This window comes from Catharus ustulatus, chromosome 2 (genome assembly GCF_009819885.2).
Source record: "Catharus ustulatus isolate bCatUst1 chromosome 2, bCatUst1.pri.v2, whole genome shotgun sequence".
Lineage (NCBI taxonomy): Eukaryota > Metazoa > Chordata > Aves > Passeriformes > Turdidae > Catharus > Catharus ustulatus.
The window spans coordinates 70,867,842-70,883,307 of record NC_046222.1 but is presented as its reverse complement, the minus strand read 5'-3'; the positions used below and the strand labels follow the sequence as shown (position 1 = coordinate 70,883,307).

Here is a 15,466-nt window from a genome sequence, read left to right as displayed (position 1 = left end):
GTTCCCATAGTTTTCAGTTGAAAGTTGTTCCCATAATAAGTCATTCTATTAAAGAAGAGCCATTATTTCACTCTAGCAATGCAAATGTAAAACAGAAAGTCTTTCAGGAACCAACCATCATTGTTAGCATAATATATTGTCAGTATATATATTTTTTTTGCCTTTCCACATATCTTTTTCTTTTTTTTTTTTTGGAACTGCATGCTGTTCAGTTAAGGAGATTGTGGATCAGGATTTGACACTTAAGGAAAAGTATTTTTTTATATTGTTCAAAGCTGACCTCTGCTTTTAAAAGGCTTGATCTGCACTTTTTCATCTGTTTAGAAGCATACATTTTTGGTTAAGAAATTGAAGACAATCTCTTTGTCTTTTTGCTAAGCTGGGAAGGTTGAGATAAAAAAGAATGCCTGCTTTAAAAGTCACACATGGCTGTAATTTAAGATTTTTTTTTACCTCATTGTCCATAACAGTTGAAAGAAACCTTCAATGAAAGTTTATTAACTAGGCCAATGCCTGAGGCAATAAAGGTTCATTTATTACCAGTTTCTTGGCTGTTTTTCTTCTTCTATTTTTCCGTTAAACTCATAGCGTAAGATAATACTTCACAAAATTAAACCTTTGACCTTCTGTGGAGTTAAGTCGCCTTTGATTAGATAAAGTAACAATTTATGGTCCAGCATGAGGTTGCACATGAAATGAATAATGCAACAGAGTGAATGAGAACTGAGAATCTATTGCTTTTGAAAAGATGACTGTTGTTTAAGAAAGAATGTTCTCTCTTAATTGTATTGTATTGTTGCTGTGTGCATTCCAGTAGGATTTTAAACTGTTGCTGAAAACTGCAGTATAGCCAGGCAGTTATGCAACACACATTGTTTAATTTTGTCACAATTGCACCAAACCAATACTAAATTCACAGATTACAAATCCCCATGAAGCTGTAACACTTAATAATTTGTTGTGGTATTTGAAATGCACTTTGTGATTTCACTTTTTACTCTTCAGTATAAAGTAAAATATCCACTAGAAAGAATAACTTCATGGAATGTAAGTCAATCAGTTCCATAAATGTCAAATACCAGTGATAAAATAATTCCATTTACACAATTTTTTGAAGCACTGTTTGACTTGCTAGTAGATCTATTTCAAAAAATGCCGTGTTAATAAAACAAAAGGACACTGCTGCTTTCTACGTTGATGTTTTATTTCTGCAACTATGTTATTAATTGTGGAGGAGCATCTTAACCAGAAAGATCTTTAGGTTCAAACATTGCTGTGGAAATTTAGCTCTTTTGCTTGTTTATCTTAAATGCTATCTCCAGGCCTCAAAATTCATATTACAAGTTAGAAGTAGTTACAGGCAAAAGGTCTGATTAGACTGATGAACAACAGATGGTTTGAGCTTCACATACACTGGTTTTCTCCCAGTGCAAGATTGTCAGTTTCAGTTTAGTTGCACCAGTCTAAACCATGGATGATTTTTTTTGTTAGCATTGCTTCTTTAACAATATTTAAAGTACATAGGGATTTTTTCATTCATATGATACCTTTAATAGTAAGCCTTTAAGAGATATTAAGAAAATTACTTAGATGAGCATTTTATGCTGAACCATTCTAGTTGATCAAGAAAATATAGCTAGGGAGACCAGACAAGATTTTTTTTTTTATTATCCCAAAGTAATATGTAAAGAAATTTTTAAGGTATGCAGAGTTTGTTGTATTGGATCAATCCAGACAGTTTAGCAGAAATAAGGTTTCTGGATAACTGTGAGATTCCAGACATATATTATACATAAAGAATTCTTCTAGTGAAACTCAGCGTATTTTAGCAGAACATTATGGTGAAGTTCTCCTTTCTGCAATCCAGTCTATGTAATCAGACCTCTGTCCTCCTGCAGATTGCTTTCCCCTTCTTGTTTTATGTATCACACTATATAAAACACCCATTAGATCAGAGACTAGGGTTAGGATCCTATTTCGTTCAAAATAACTAGGCAGCAGAGTAATAAGCTACCAAAAACTTGTACCTGAACTGCTGAAACCCATGAAACCCGTGCAATAACCTACAGTGTTTGGGGTCAGGTCCTAGGAGGTAACCCTGCCTTTCTTTCTGAGGCAGATTTTTTTTCAGGTTTTAGTAGGAATTTTGCCAAAGTAAGAACCACAATATGAAATCTGGTTTTAAATCGAGAAAGGGATTGAATTATTTTCAAGTCAGTAGTATTGAAATAAACTGGAAGAGAAAGGGTTAAGCATTAATTTGAAATAATGAAAGGAGTTCTTTCAGAATTGAGATGAAATTTGGAACTCCTCTCATGCAGTGAGTAAAGTGTTTCTGAAGAGTGAATAAATGAAATTAAATGTAACACACTGCTGACAGTTGTATTTTGGTTTTCTGCCTGTTCCATGATGACACAGGTAAAGTTTCTTGAAAATGTTGCAGAAGTCCTAAAGAAGGATCTTGTGTAAATACATACACGTTACTGAATTTTGTAAGTACCCTTAAATATATATAGAAAATATAAATGAAGCTAATAGTTGCATTAAAGAAATTATTGTAATGATATTAGGAATTGTTATTACTCTTAGGCATAATTATGTGAAGGAAGTTAAAAGTGGATTAAGATCAATTGTTTAAATAATTCTGTAATTTGTCCCAGGATGAAGTTTAGGCATGCAATTAAAAATGTGTGTTTTGAGACATATTCAAGGCTGAAAAAGTTCCACTCACAGGTCCTTTCCAATTTTGCTTCACAAACAGCGTGTACTGTAAGCTGCTCACCCCATTAAAACTGAGAGTTTCAAGAGCTTTCTCTTACGGCAGGCAGGCAGGCAGTACTATTTGTTGGAAGGCAGAAACCCTGGATGTGATTTAGTGCCCACCAGTAATTCGTATACATTTTGAAAATCTGTCATGATATATGACAGCTCTCTCAGGGACTCCGCTTTTAAAACAGAATTGTTTTCTGAAGATGCTGGGTTTTTTTGTCATTGTTTTCTGTTTCGTTCACTCATTTTTCAGCGTTAGAGACCACACATACTGGGCATACTTCTGGTCTCATTCTCACCCAGGAAATTCTGACTTCAGTAAAGTTGCACGGGTGTAAATTAGACTAGGACTTGGCAGGAGGAAGCTTATGATTATATTTGGCAGAGACAGCAGGCTGCAACTTTATTAACATAATTAACAGCTACAAACACACCCAACAGGCCAAAGTAATCTAGTGACAGAAGAGAGAAGGTCCTAGTAGAAAAGGATCCTTCGCGCTCTCTTCTGGTGTTCTGCTTCTTGTTCCTGAGTTCCTACTAAGGCTTGGCGAGCGTTCAATTGAGCTGTAATTCAAATTCATACGGCTCCTGCAAGACACCTTGAGCAGACTTTTGCTGATGAGTCTGTGGGAACTGTCAGCAATACGGAGATTACTTCAGAAGCGTGGTGGTTGAATCGAACTTTACTTTCTGATGTTTTGCTTTTTGAATTAAATTGTTGGACAAGATTAATTGCATGCAGTAAGAGATTTAAATGAATGGCTTTATAAAGCATTAAAGTTCTAAGTATGTCACATGGGAAAAAAGCTGTAAGGTTTAAATGAATAAATGTATTTAATGCATAAAATGTCTAGGCTAATTTTTTAATTCCTTTACTAACATATTGAAAAACCATACTTTATTCATCCATCTTAGTTATACTGCTGTGGTTGTGGTAATTTAATATTCCTGCTCTTTGCTAATCTTCTGGTTCAACAGAAGTAAACAATAGGTTTCATAAATTAAAAATACGCTCCTCAGAACATGCTTCTAAAGATAAAAAACAAGGCTGTAAACATTTATGACTGAAACAAACTAGATTGTTCAAATACTGCCATGATGTATCATGTATATCAATATGGCACTGATATCAGTTAGAATGCAAACAAGGTTTTAAATGATGTGCCCCTTCATTTCAGCTGGAGAATCCGCTTTACACCATCTGCCTATCAGATGGTTAGGAACCAGGACTGCGTATTAATGCCACATGTTCGATTTTCATTCCTCTTGTAATGGTTAGATTCATATTGCTAATAGCTGTGCATGAGCACTGTCGATGAAATTTGTGTGACGATGGAGTGATGAGATATTTATATAGCTGCCTGTCTCACTGCATAATCAGCAGGAAGAATACCAGACATAAACAACTTATCAATTTCAGAATATTAATGACAACTACCATTGACTTTAATCCACTGAATATTTTGGCCTGAATACTTTTTAACTGTTCAGATAAATATTTGTAAAGAATAAAAAAATACCTACATGGCTGTTTGGTGTGATCCTTATTTCTTTCATTTCAGTTGCCTTTATAGGTTACATTTGGTATCTCATTTTTGAAGATAACATTTCTGTAGTGTAGAGAAGTGTGCACCTTGGAAATTCCTTGGTTACTTATTGCAAGAGTAAATTGATATTAAATAACATTTATATCAAAAGGCTTTTTCAAATAAAAAGTTTTTAAAAAATCCCGTGTTTCCCTGGGTGACACCCATACTGTGGCTTTAAAACTTAGTATATTAAATTATAAATATAGATACATAGTAGTGTATTAACTTCTGCTTATAATATATTTGCCTGCCTATGCTAGTGAGATAAGAGAGATAAGTTGGGTCATGTGCTGAAGTTCTGGGTTGTACCACACCACAGTGCACCAGTGATTGTAAAGCAAGTGGCTCTCATAACTGGCTTTGGGCCTCCCTTGCCACTTGCTTTGCTGTATCATCACAGTCAGGTGATAGGAAAAAGTAGCAGTAAAGGAGAAACTGTGCTGCAGGCTGGAATTGCTATGAGGACCAGCATTAAGCTAGAATTCTGGGCATTATTCCTTCCATCTCCCTCCTTACACCAGTGCTTATAGGAGACATGCAATTCAGATTTATATGGTTTCCATATAGCAAAGTAGTCATTTCAGTCACTTTTGTGATTGTGTAAGAGAAGGAATGAAATTATTAGTTTAATTTCTACCTTTTGAAATTATCATTTTTTACCACAAGCATTATCTTGCAAAAATCATACTACAGAAGTAAGCAAATTGTATTTTAGTTTTTGAGTCCCTATCCAAAGAGGTACACCAAAGCATACTCTTTTTTTGCAAAAGAGAGTTCTGCATCCAGATCATTATTCCAGTCAAACAAAATAATGGCAGGTGGTCTCACAAGTCCTATGTCCAGCATCTCGTGAGTATGTCATTTACCCCAATACTTGGAAGCACTTTAGAACTGCTGGTCTAAAAGTGTAGTTGTAACCAAAAATTTAAGGCCTGGTGTTGTAGTCATTGAATATAATGTACCAGAATATTCCAAAGAATTGTTCTTTAAAAATGCTAGTTTTAGCTTTTCAGGGATGTATACATATATTAAAAAAGGAAGTATAGGTTATTGTGCTGTTTAATGAGTACCGGATGCAAACCAAAGTTCAGAGGTGCACCATCCCTTTTTCTGTGGCCAAATTTAGGAACTGTAACCAAATTTGTATAATGTATGGCTTCATATCCTTCCTCTAATGTAAAAATACAATTGGAAGCAATCCATGTTATTGTCAATACCTTTTTAAGATCAGAACATGCACAATTTGTGATAGTAGCAAAAGCTAAAATAAAAGTAAGCCCTCATATTTATTCTCATTCTCATTTATTTTTGGCTTTTGGTACATCTTCTACCTGAAACAGCACTTTTCTAGAGAATATTGATCTGTAATTATCACTTGGTCAGTAATTCTCATTACACTTGGAGGTGTTAGAAGTCAGCCTGTGAGGAGGATTGGGAGACTGGAAGCATTTGCTAATCTTTATGTGGTCGTGCAAAGCAATAAGGGACAACAACCTTCAGTCAAGCAACAATATATTCAAAGGCACCTCTTATGCCACCTCATAGATTTCCTGATGTCTGCTCACCTTCTGCTTTTTCCCTGCTGGAATTTGCCTTCTGTCCCTCCCCATGACTAGCCAAAAACATGGCAAAAGTGAACTTGTTTTTCATGTAAGGAGTCGAAGGAGACAACAAGAGGCCCTGGGAAGCAATGGTGCTAGCAGTATTTACCTCAGTGGCCTGGGATTATTTGCTTATTTGGTCTTTCCTGCTAAATTGCACTCTTCCTATGCTAGACAGCAGCCTTAGAATAGTAAATTGTGGAGTTAGTTCCTCTTGAGATCCGTAAGACACTTCACACCTCTCAGAGTAGCTGAATATCAGACGAGTAGGCACCTTTAAACTAATTACATGGAGTTTTTTAAGCCTTCTCCACATTGAGGGCGAGAATCTTGATTCAAAATGACTGAGGTTCTGTTCTCTTCATGTAGCATTATCACAGCCTGAGGACTGAGAGTGCATCTATGCATTAAACTTCACCTGTTTTATTGCCTTCTCTTTTATATCTTAAGTTTAGTTCTCTCTAATTTCCATCTCTGCCTCCTGTATCAGTTGTGCGGGGGAGGCAGCTCTTGTAAAGTTTCAACACTTGCTTCTCTCTGCTGCCACCCAAGGTGGGGCAGAGGGATCTGGGTGGGCAACAGCAGGGCTTGGGGACCACAGGAGAATTACCCTACCCCAGAGAAGAGGGCAGAAACTGATGCCTGTGACTTTGATTAAAGTCTGTATCTAATTTTGAGTTTTGAAGGCAACTGGAGAACTGGACCAATTCCCCAGTTGCTCCTGACAAAGAGATTTTTTCCTGGGTTCTTGTAAATGGCTGGATGGCAGAAACTTGGTTTGGTAGGAAAAGCACTTGAGTTGCCTGTAGGTGGCTTTGGGATTGGTATTAAATGGGTTAATAAGTCCTCTTCTCATTGATAAATACTCTTGCCTTCAAGTCTGGGGAGAGCAAAATAATGTTCTGCATTTTTTTTTCTAAAAATGCTTCCTAGAACAACTACATCTCCTTGCTGTTACACATGAAATGAGAAATGTCTGAGTTCTATCATCTGTAATTCATAAATAGAAATTATAGACCTGTTTTTTCTGTTTTCTTTAGCATGTCTAACATTAGAGATCTAATGGGACTTTTTTCTCCTAAGTATGGTTATGTATGTATTGACCTATTCATAGTCAGACACTCAGGACACCATTTTGAAGCTAAATTAGATTTTTGACTACATGCATTTGTAGCTGCATCTAGTTGTGATTCTATTATAAATGCACTTACTAGATACCAAGCTAAAGTTTAGATGAATGTATAGGAGTACTTATCTAAATACAATGTGAAACATCTTACTTGAAAAAGTTGATAGTTTTTAAAACCAACAAGAGAAATAATACTCTGCAGTGCTCTCTGTTCTTATGTAACAAGCATGAAGGAATAATAACAGTCCCTACAATAATGGAGACTCATAGAATAATGAATATTAAATTTTTTTTGTACTTTGCAGGTCTGACAGCAGCAGCTGCAGCAGCAGCAGCTGCCACCAATGCTGCCATAGCAGAAGCAATGAAAGTGAAAAAAATCAAATTGGAAGCTATGTCCAACTATCATGCAAATAATAACCAGCATGGAGCAGACTCTGAAAATGGAGATCTGAATTCAAGTGTTGGTAAGTTTCAGACATAGCATTATTATATGGCCATAATACTAAGATATTTTATTAAAATGGTGATCTTTCTGAATTCCTCTGATGTCTTTGATTTGATGTAAAAAGTTGCATATTTGTTTTCCTTTCCTTAATGTTATATTTTGTACCTGACCTTTACACCAGCGTTGTGTTGTTACTATTACAAAAACATTCTTTTCTTTGCAGGCTACTTTTGCAGACTCCAGTTAATATTTTCCATGAAAGAAAGTGGTTTGATTGCTTAGAGTTCATTTTTCAAAGTACAGGTGGAGTGACAGATGATGGTGTCAAAGTGAAATTTAACAATGTCTCCTGCTCAGTGTGCTGGGTATTGACTTTAGGTAATTCAGAACACAAGCTTGAAAGCAAAATATTTCATACTTTCATGTGCCCGGTGACAAAAGGAAAACATACATACACAATAAATTCTGCCATGCTCTGCAGTTCCTATCATATTTTATTTTAATAAACACATTCTTAAAATGTAGTTAACATTTTTTTCCATTTCTTAAGCAGCCATCAGCAACTCCTTTTTAAAAAAGGATTGTTTCAGTATACTTTATTCATTTGTTTGGACAATTTGTTTTGCTAAAGCATACTTCAAAGCTAGGATAACTTTTTGTTGTTGTTGATTAAATCTTTAATCATCTGTGTGTGTCTGCTGTAAAATGTTTTGTTATGCCATTTCATTGTATTGGATCCTTTTATCATGTTGAGACAGTATTAACTCAGCAACAGAAATTCAATGACAGAGAGGTACATTCAGAAGACTGCAGGGAAGATTGGTGTATACTAGAATAACGTGGCCTCAGATAGGTTTTTTTGTTTTTATTTTGGCCCTTTGTTTAGATTTTTTTATTCTTAGTTTTTCATCTCTAAATGCATTTGGAATGACTCGTAGAGGGTATGTACTAGCCTTAACATAAATAAATACATGTTTGTGACCAATGTGTCTGTACAGTTCAGTAGGCATCAGTAGCATAATATTTAGAAATAATATGAATTGCAGTTCAAAGAACAGGTTCACCTGGGCATATACAATTGTAAATAGCAACAAGATGTATTCATTACTGCATAAGGAAATTATGTGATTGGATTTGTTTTCCTTTTAAATAAAGGTTTTAAAAATACCTCTATGATGATGAAGAAAATATTCTTAAATTATCTGTGAATACTCAGATACCAACATATGCAGTTGCTCAAATACAAGTTTAAATATTGTTTTCTTTGAGAGAAAGCAGGAGAGGGTGGAGAGCAGGTGTCTTTGAAATCTGGGAGGAGGAGATAGGTGCAAATGAGGTGGAAGGACCAGGTGGCCTTTAGCACACTGGGAGAAAAGTGAAGTAATGAGAAAGGGTGTAAAGAGTAAATACAAACTGAGGTGATAAAGAGTGTGTACTAGAGCTAGAAGCTAATTTAGATTTTCAGGTTTAGATGAATCCATTATGTGAAATAAAAAGTTCAAATACTCGTTTGTGGAGCTGCTACTCTGCTTGGCAGTTCTAGTTATAAATCACATGTGCATCCATTGGGGATGGAAAAGTTAACAGGTAATCAACATCTAAACCATTCAGAATATTTTTAGAAGAATAGATAGAAGGAATATCAGAACTTCCTCTGAATAAAAAAGAAAAATATCTATTTTGAAATCCTTGGTTTAGGCATAATTTAGATAACTAATATGCTTTTAGACAGCCTAATCATTTTCCCTATTTAAGAAAATACATTCTAGCTATTTTAGTGGGACAAACTTAGCGAAGCAAGATTATTTATTGTCATTGTCAAAATTTCCTCTCAGCCCCTTAACTTACTTGTTAGCTTCAGTTAATTTCTCAATTTAACTGAATGAAGAATTGAGTTAATTTTGTTCAGAAAAAAATGGCTCTTCTGAGTAGAGTGAATAGCTTTCCAGTTGTCTCCATTCCATGAAGAATGGTTCTGAAAAAACAGTCTTCTTGTCTGTGCATCTTGTCTTGAGCTGCACCCTTCATACAGAGGATTTCTAAAAAAAAAAATGTTTTTATTTGTTTATTTTTATAGTGAACCTTGTCTAGTGTCCAGTGTTGCTCCTGCCTATGGAATCAGAGAGGTGGCTCGTACTGCTATTAATGTCAGGATATTATTGGGTTCATGAAGAGTTAAATTTTTTGTTTATTAGTTGTATTTTTGAAAATTAGCACACTGTATATCTTGACAAGAACTCATATTTCAAAGGTGTTGCTTTGTAGTAGGTGTGTACTCTTCAACGGCATTTTTTCAGGAGTGTATTTATTTATGTATTTTCAAATAAATATTATCAAGTTCCTATATCATTAATGTTTTAAATTATAGCTTGCTAGGCAAGAATATGAAATATTACATTAGTGAATGTTGACAGGAGGAAAGAACAAAACAAAAGAAAACAACCTGATTTTAGTTCACATTTTAAATTAGGTTATGTGCCTGACCAAACTGAAAAGGAACATAAATGATCCAACCAGGCTAAAGCTTAACTGATTCATCTTAGCCCATATGTAGCAGGCATTATGGTGTGCATGGATCAATCATCCTGTGCTCCAATGCCTACATAAAGGCAAATAAAATAAGGACCCTTATTTTATTTATCTTCTCTTATCGACTTGTCAGGTTTACTTCTGAATTGTCCTGATTTTTGGTTTTAATCAAATGCTTAATGTGAATTACAGAAGTAATTCTTGTAGTCGAACGTTGTATAATTATACAGAGTACTACACAAATTTATTAACTTGGTCTTTTGAAGCAATGACCAAAAGGTTAGTGAGTGAAGGGAGTTAAAGGAAGCCAGTGATACTAATAAGTAATTATTTTATATCTCTCAGTTTTGCTGGTAACCTTGAGCTTACATCCTCCCACCAGAATTATCAATTTAGAAGGGGAGAAAAAAAAAGAAAAAAAAAGAAATTACAGAGGAATCAGAGTGAGGTATTAGCACACTGAGTAAAATATATGGCTGCAACGCCTTTCTCCCCCTTCCACAATCAATTGGATTCTTTTAGTTTAATATTTACTTGCTAAGATGAGATGCTAGTCTGCATGGTGATAAACAGTCTGCTACTGGCATCTGAAGGTGACCTGTCAGTTCATATGGACAAATCTCCTGCTTACTGAAATGTACAAAATAAATCATTAAAGCAGGCAGGTGCTCATTCCCAGATTTAAATCACCATAGATTTATGATTTGAATTAATGCTTCATTTGGTCATAGAAATAGATGCTGAGACAAATGATATGCAGTGGTTGGGGCTTCCATACTGTAGCCATCCTAATATTGATTACTGAGATGTCTTTGCAATCTCTTGTTTATATCAAGTAGTGTCTTGTGACAGCTTGGCTGATATGAGCTACATTGCAGATAAGAAGGAAAAATGTTCTGGGTTCTTTTTAGTGGCAATTCTACATACAACATGCAGGGTAGATAAATTATTGGGGTTTTGTTTAAAAAATGAATTCTGTAGGGCAGCAGAGGAAAAAGAAAGATTATGCTGTGTGTTGGGGATTTACTTTTTTTTTTGTTTGGGTTTTTTTTGGTTTTGTTTTGGTTTGGTTTGATTTTTTTTAAATTAATTGCAGAATGAAAGGAAAGAGTGGCAAGGTCAAATTTTAAATTTCACTGACAAGGTTCTACTTTGTCATATTAACATCTTGGTGTGATATTAGGATCAGTTGCATGTTTACCATCCGATGCGCTGAAGCAATGGCTAGGTAGAGCAGCTCAATTGTTTCCTTACTGCTTAAGTACTTACTGCCCTGCTGTCCTACTTCATTAACCTGCAGCAGCAAAAGATAAAAGCCTTTGAAAATAAATACCTTTTAAAAGCTATTTTTGTGAGCTAGAGTTTGCTATCTATAACTTGGTAGGAAGTGAAGAACAGTCCGTATACTTTTGCTTCCGAACATTTTATATAATGAAAACACTATGCATACACTTTAGGGAATACTCAAAGGATTTGTTAAGACCTTTGCCACTTGCTAAAATATGACTCATAAAACTTGTAAACAACTATCAACAATAGTAAATTACTTGCTTAGTAGGAAATGAGTTCATATCTATTCAAAATGTGATCTCAAAACAGATGTCCCAAGAAAATGTCATTGTTTAAACTACATTCATACCAAAAAAAATGCTATTATTTCTTTAAGGAAGTGAAGCAATCATGAAGACTTTGGTGTTCTTAATTTCTAAACACAGTTAGGAAATACAAGGCAACATTTTACACTTGGCTAGCATGTTTAATCCATAAACAACAACAAAATGTGTCGAAAATTAAGAGATTTTCTTGGCATGTTAGGTTTCCTCTTCATCTGCATTACCTTGCAATATTTAAAATTATGAGACAAATACAAGGCTTCCTGTGATGTGTTGTTCAAAAGTAACGATTGCTTGTATACTATTCTTTTTTTTTCATCCAGAATCAGAGATAAAATGATTTAGGTGAAATTATTTTTCTCCAGTGACCTTGCCCAATAATAGAACAGTACAAAATGCGGTAATTTCCTTTTTCTAAACACACATGTCTATTTTAAGGGAAAGAATTACTTTTATGGTTTCAGGAAAAAGTCTTGGAGACCTTGAAAAAGCAAATAAAAGGAAACAGAGAATGCAGGCCACTGAGCACAGCTCTGCAGTTGCACATCTGATTCTCTGCCTTGGCAATGTTAATGAACCTCAAATCCTCCCTATAATTAGATGAGGGAATTGCTTATATTTTCAAACAGATGATGCTGCTGTAATGAAACGATTGACAGGGAACTTAAAAGTGTCTACAGTAGTCATTTAGTTTCCGGGTTTTTGGTTTGTTTTTTTTTTCCTTTTTTTACCCATTTTTATTTTACTTTTTTTTTTTTTTTTTTTTTTTTTTAATGTGAAAGAGGATTGGCTGTAGATACAGGTCCTGGGAGAGGTAGTAATTTACACAGAATGCTATGACAGGTGTCTTTATATAGCATGGAAATAAAATGGAAGACAGAGGAATGATGGGCAGGTATGGCAATTTTTTGGGAGGGGGTGTCCTGTGCTTATTCTGCCTGGGTTCTTTAAAAGGGGCCGAGACTCAAGAGATGGATCCGGATTGAGTGCACAGCTGTAACTGCTGATGAGCTAATTGCTCCTTATCTCTCAGCCCCATTCATCTTCATTTTTTACCAATTACTGAGAATTATCTGTGTTCTCAGTTGGATATGAGAGTTAATCCTTTTTGGTTAAGCTGGCAGTACTGTGAGCAGATTCCAAATCATAGGGTGAAAAAGCCAGAGCAAGCTTGTTCTCAAACTCTCTCCAGTTCAATGACAGTATCACTAGTTCATAAGAATTTTTCTATTGTTTAACAGATTAAACAGAGATTTTTTTTTTTCTTTTATACTACTATTAATATGTATTTTTCTGAATGTGTATAAACTGAATGTGTATAAACTGAATGTGTATATTCCTAGGTTGATGTATTCCCTTTCTAGAGCCATTCACTTGCAAAAATGAAAATAAGGTAAACATTAACTTCAGACCAGAAGGGCTCTTTGTGGAATGTCAGTGTTTACTGTATGATACATAGCACTTCTTTTAATGACAAGACTGTGCATGCAACTTTGACATTGCGGGACATAAGACAAATGCTTGTCAGTGACAAATATCTACTTTTGTAAATTTGTTTGAGATCTGTGTGTGAAAAGTGCTGTCTAGGTGCTTGCAAAAGCATAATCATACAGCCTTAAGGACAAATGTTGAGCACATCATATTTCAAGCTAAAGGAGTGCTTTAAACCTGTGCTTTGGGAGCACACAGAACACCAGAAACAGATCATTTAGTTATAATCAGGTCACTAAGCTTTTTTCTAGAATTTTGCTTGTCATGGGCAAAAAAAACTTGCATCTTACAGCTAAAATGTAATGTTTGTCTGTCAACCAATAATATAATTTCTCTATATCTGCTTCCCTAGCCTTTAATTGTGATAGTTAAATTTGCTAAAAAAGGCAATGAAGTAATTGTTATGATCTGAGCATCAGTTAGTAAATTTGGAGAATTATTAGCAGAGATTCAGCATTTCATGCTTGAAGGTCAGTTATGTGATAATAGTTCCCTCATCTAGATTAAATCTTCACTGGGAAGTTCATTGAAACAAATGTAGACATTTGCATCTGAGTCACCTTAGACTCAACAGACAGCAATAGGCTGTTGTAGGGGTGATCCATCTCATCCTAAAGTTGATGGAAAAAGTAGATCAGATAAATTGCACCTTACAAATGCTTAGTCATGCAACTACTGAGTTGTAGTTACATAAAGAAAGTTAAATGAATGGATGTCACTCTCAATGCATGCAATTAATATTTTCTGGAATAATATTTGAAGATTTGAAGGAGGTAACAGGTCCTTTTCAAGACAGTGATACAGTCATGACAAAATAGTGCTTGAGGCACAGTGAAATAGAAAAGAAAAAGAAATAAATCTACTCTTCCGAAGCAGCAGGTGAGAAGTTTAGCTATTCACAGAGAAAACTATTTAGATATAAACATACTCACAGGTTTTTCTGATTGTATGGGTATATTGTCTCTGAAAAGAGTGATTTTGCCTACCCGAAGCATACTAGAGAGCAGGCTTCTAAAACTGCAGAAGCAAAAGCTTCTGGTGTGACATTTGTGCTTGGGCTTGCAATGCAGCTGTATTGAGTTCATGGAAAAATCTAAATTAATAAGTCTATTTTGTCAGCAAGATTAAAAAAAAAAAGCTATTTATATTGTTTGATCACATTTACTTTCTTCCCTGTTCCATGCGAGATAAACCTAATTGGATAAATAGTTGGATAATTTAATCTCCAATGTGATTTATTTTCAAAATGCATACTTTATTGTTATAGACATTTTTTCTTTTTAGTAGTGGCTTGTATGAAACTAATGAAATTGTTAAGCTTTCATTTAGTTTTTGTTATCTGCAGTAAGTATAGTAAAACATGATATTGTGAGTGTGCTATGTTAAGAAATATAAGCTTAATACACACCTCATTTTGCTAAGTAGCTGTGATAGTCTATAGGATCATCATACATATTAATTGGAAGCTACCTTTTTTAAAAGAAAAGACTAAACTTTGGTGTTATTAGTTCAGTTTTTGGTAATAATGTCTCTGGTGGAGTGAGAAGTTAACATATCTGTCTTACAAGAATTGAATTATCATCATGAAAATGTGTTTCTTTTCTGTGTTACAGACATGTAAATATGCTATATTACACATAAAAATATTTTCTCTGTAGTTATATAACTATTTAATAAATGCAGAATTTTTTCATTCATATGCAGGACAAAGGACTAAATAGAGCTGCATTTATTTTTAGGGCAGATTAAAAAATGTGCATCTTTTTCTGACAGGTGTGTATGTTTTGGAGTGATGTGAACTAAGCAACAATTATTTTTAGGGTTAAAGGTAACTTCATAATATTGAATCCTTAGGGCATTTTGTTTAATCAGAATATCCTGCGCTTTCTGGAGACTCATGCTCTATTTGCACACATAATACGCCTGCATGTGTCTGTGGTCAAAGAAGCATTTTTGGAGTTTCTCCAGGTAATGGGAAAGGCAACCATAGGGCCCAAGTCAGGCATCTATTGTAAGAAATTTTCTTAAAATGAGCCCATGCATGTAGAAAATTGCGTACTCTGGCAGTTCTTAAAAACTGCATTTTATAGGTCCTTTCCCATCAGCAATGTCAGCGGGATGTACATGTAGATACATTGCCCTTGTCTCAGAGTTTGCATTCAAGTCTTAGAGCTTCAACTTTTTATGATCAGGAAATCCATTAACACATCTATGTGATAAAGCAGATAAATGAGGACCATATTGCTGCAAAACCAGAATGGGAAATAACTGCCTCTTTTATATGGAAAGAAGTAACG

The 15,466-nt window shown here is 34.8% G+C and overlaps 1 protein-coding gene across 5 annotated transcripts in view; it reads left to right on the top strand.

Moving 5' to 3' along the window:
* DACH1 (dachshund family transcription factor 1) overlaps positions 1-15,466 on the top strand; it is a 382,163-nt gene that overhangs the window by 180,829 nt on the left and 185,868 nt on the right. For all 5 annotated transcript variants that reach the window (XM_033052701.1, XM_033052699.1, XM_033052698.1 and 2 more), the window contains exon 3: positions 7,394-7,555. In XM_033052701.1, the coding sequence (XP_032908592.1) occupies positions 7,394-7,555 (162 nt within the window). The remainder of the gene's footprint in view (positions 1-7,393; positions 7,556-15,466) is intronic.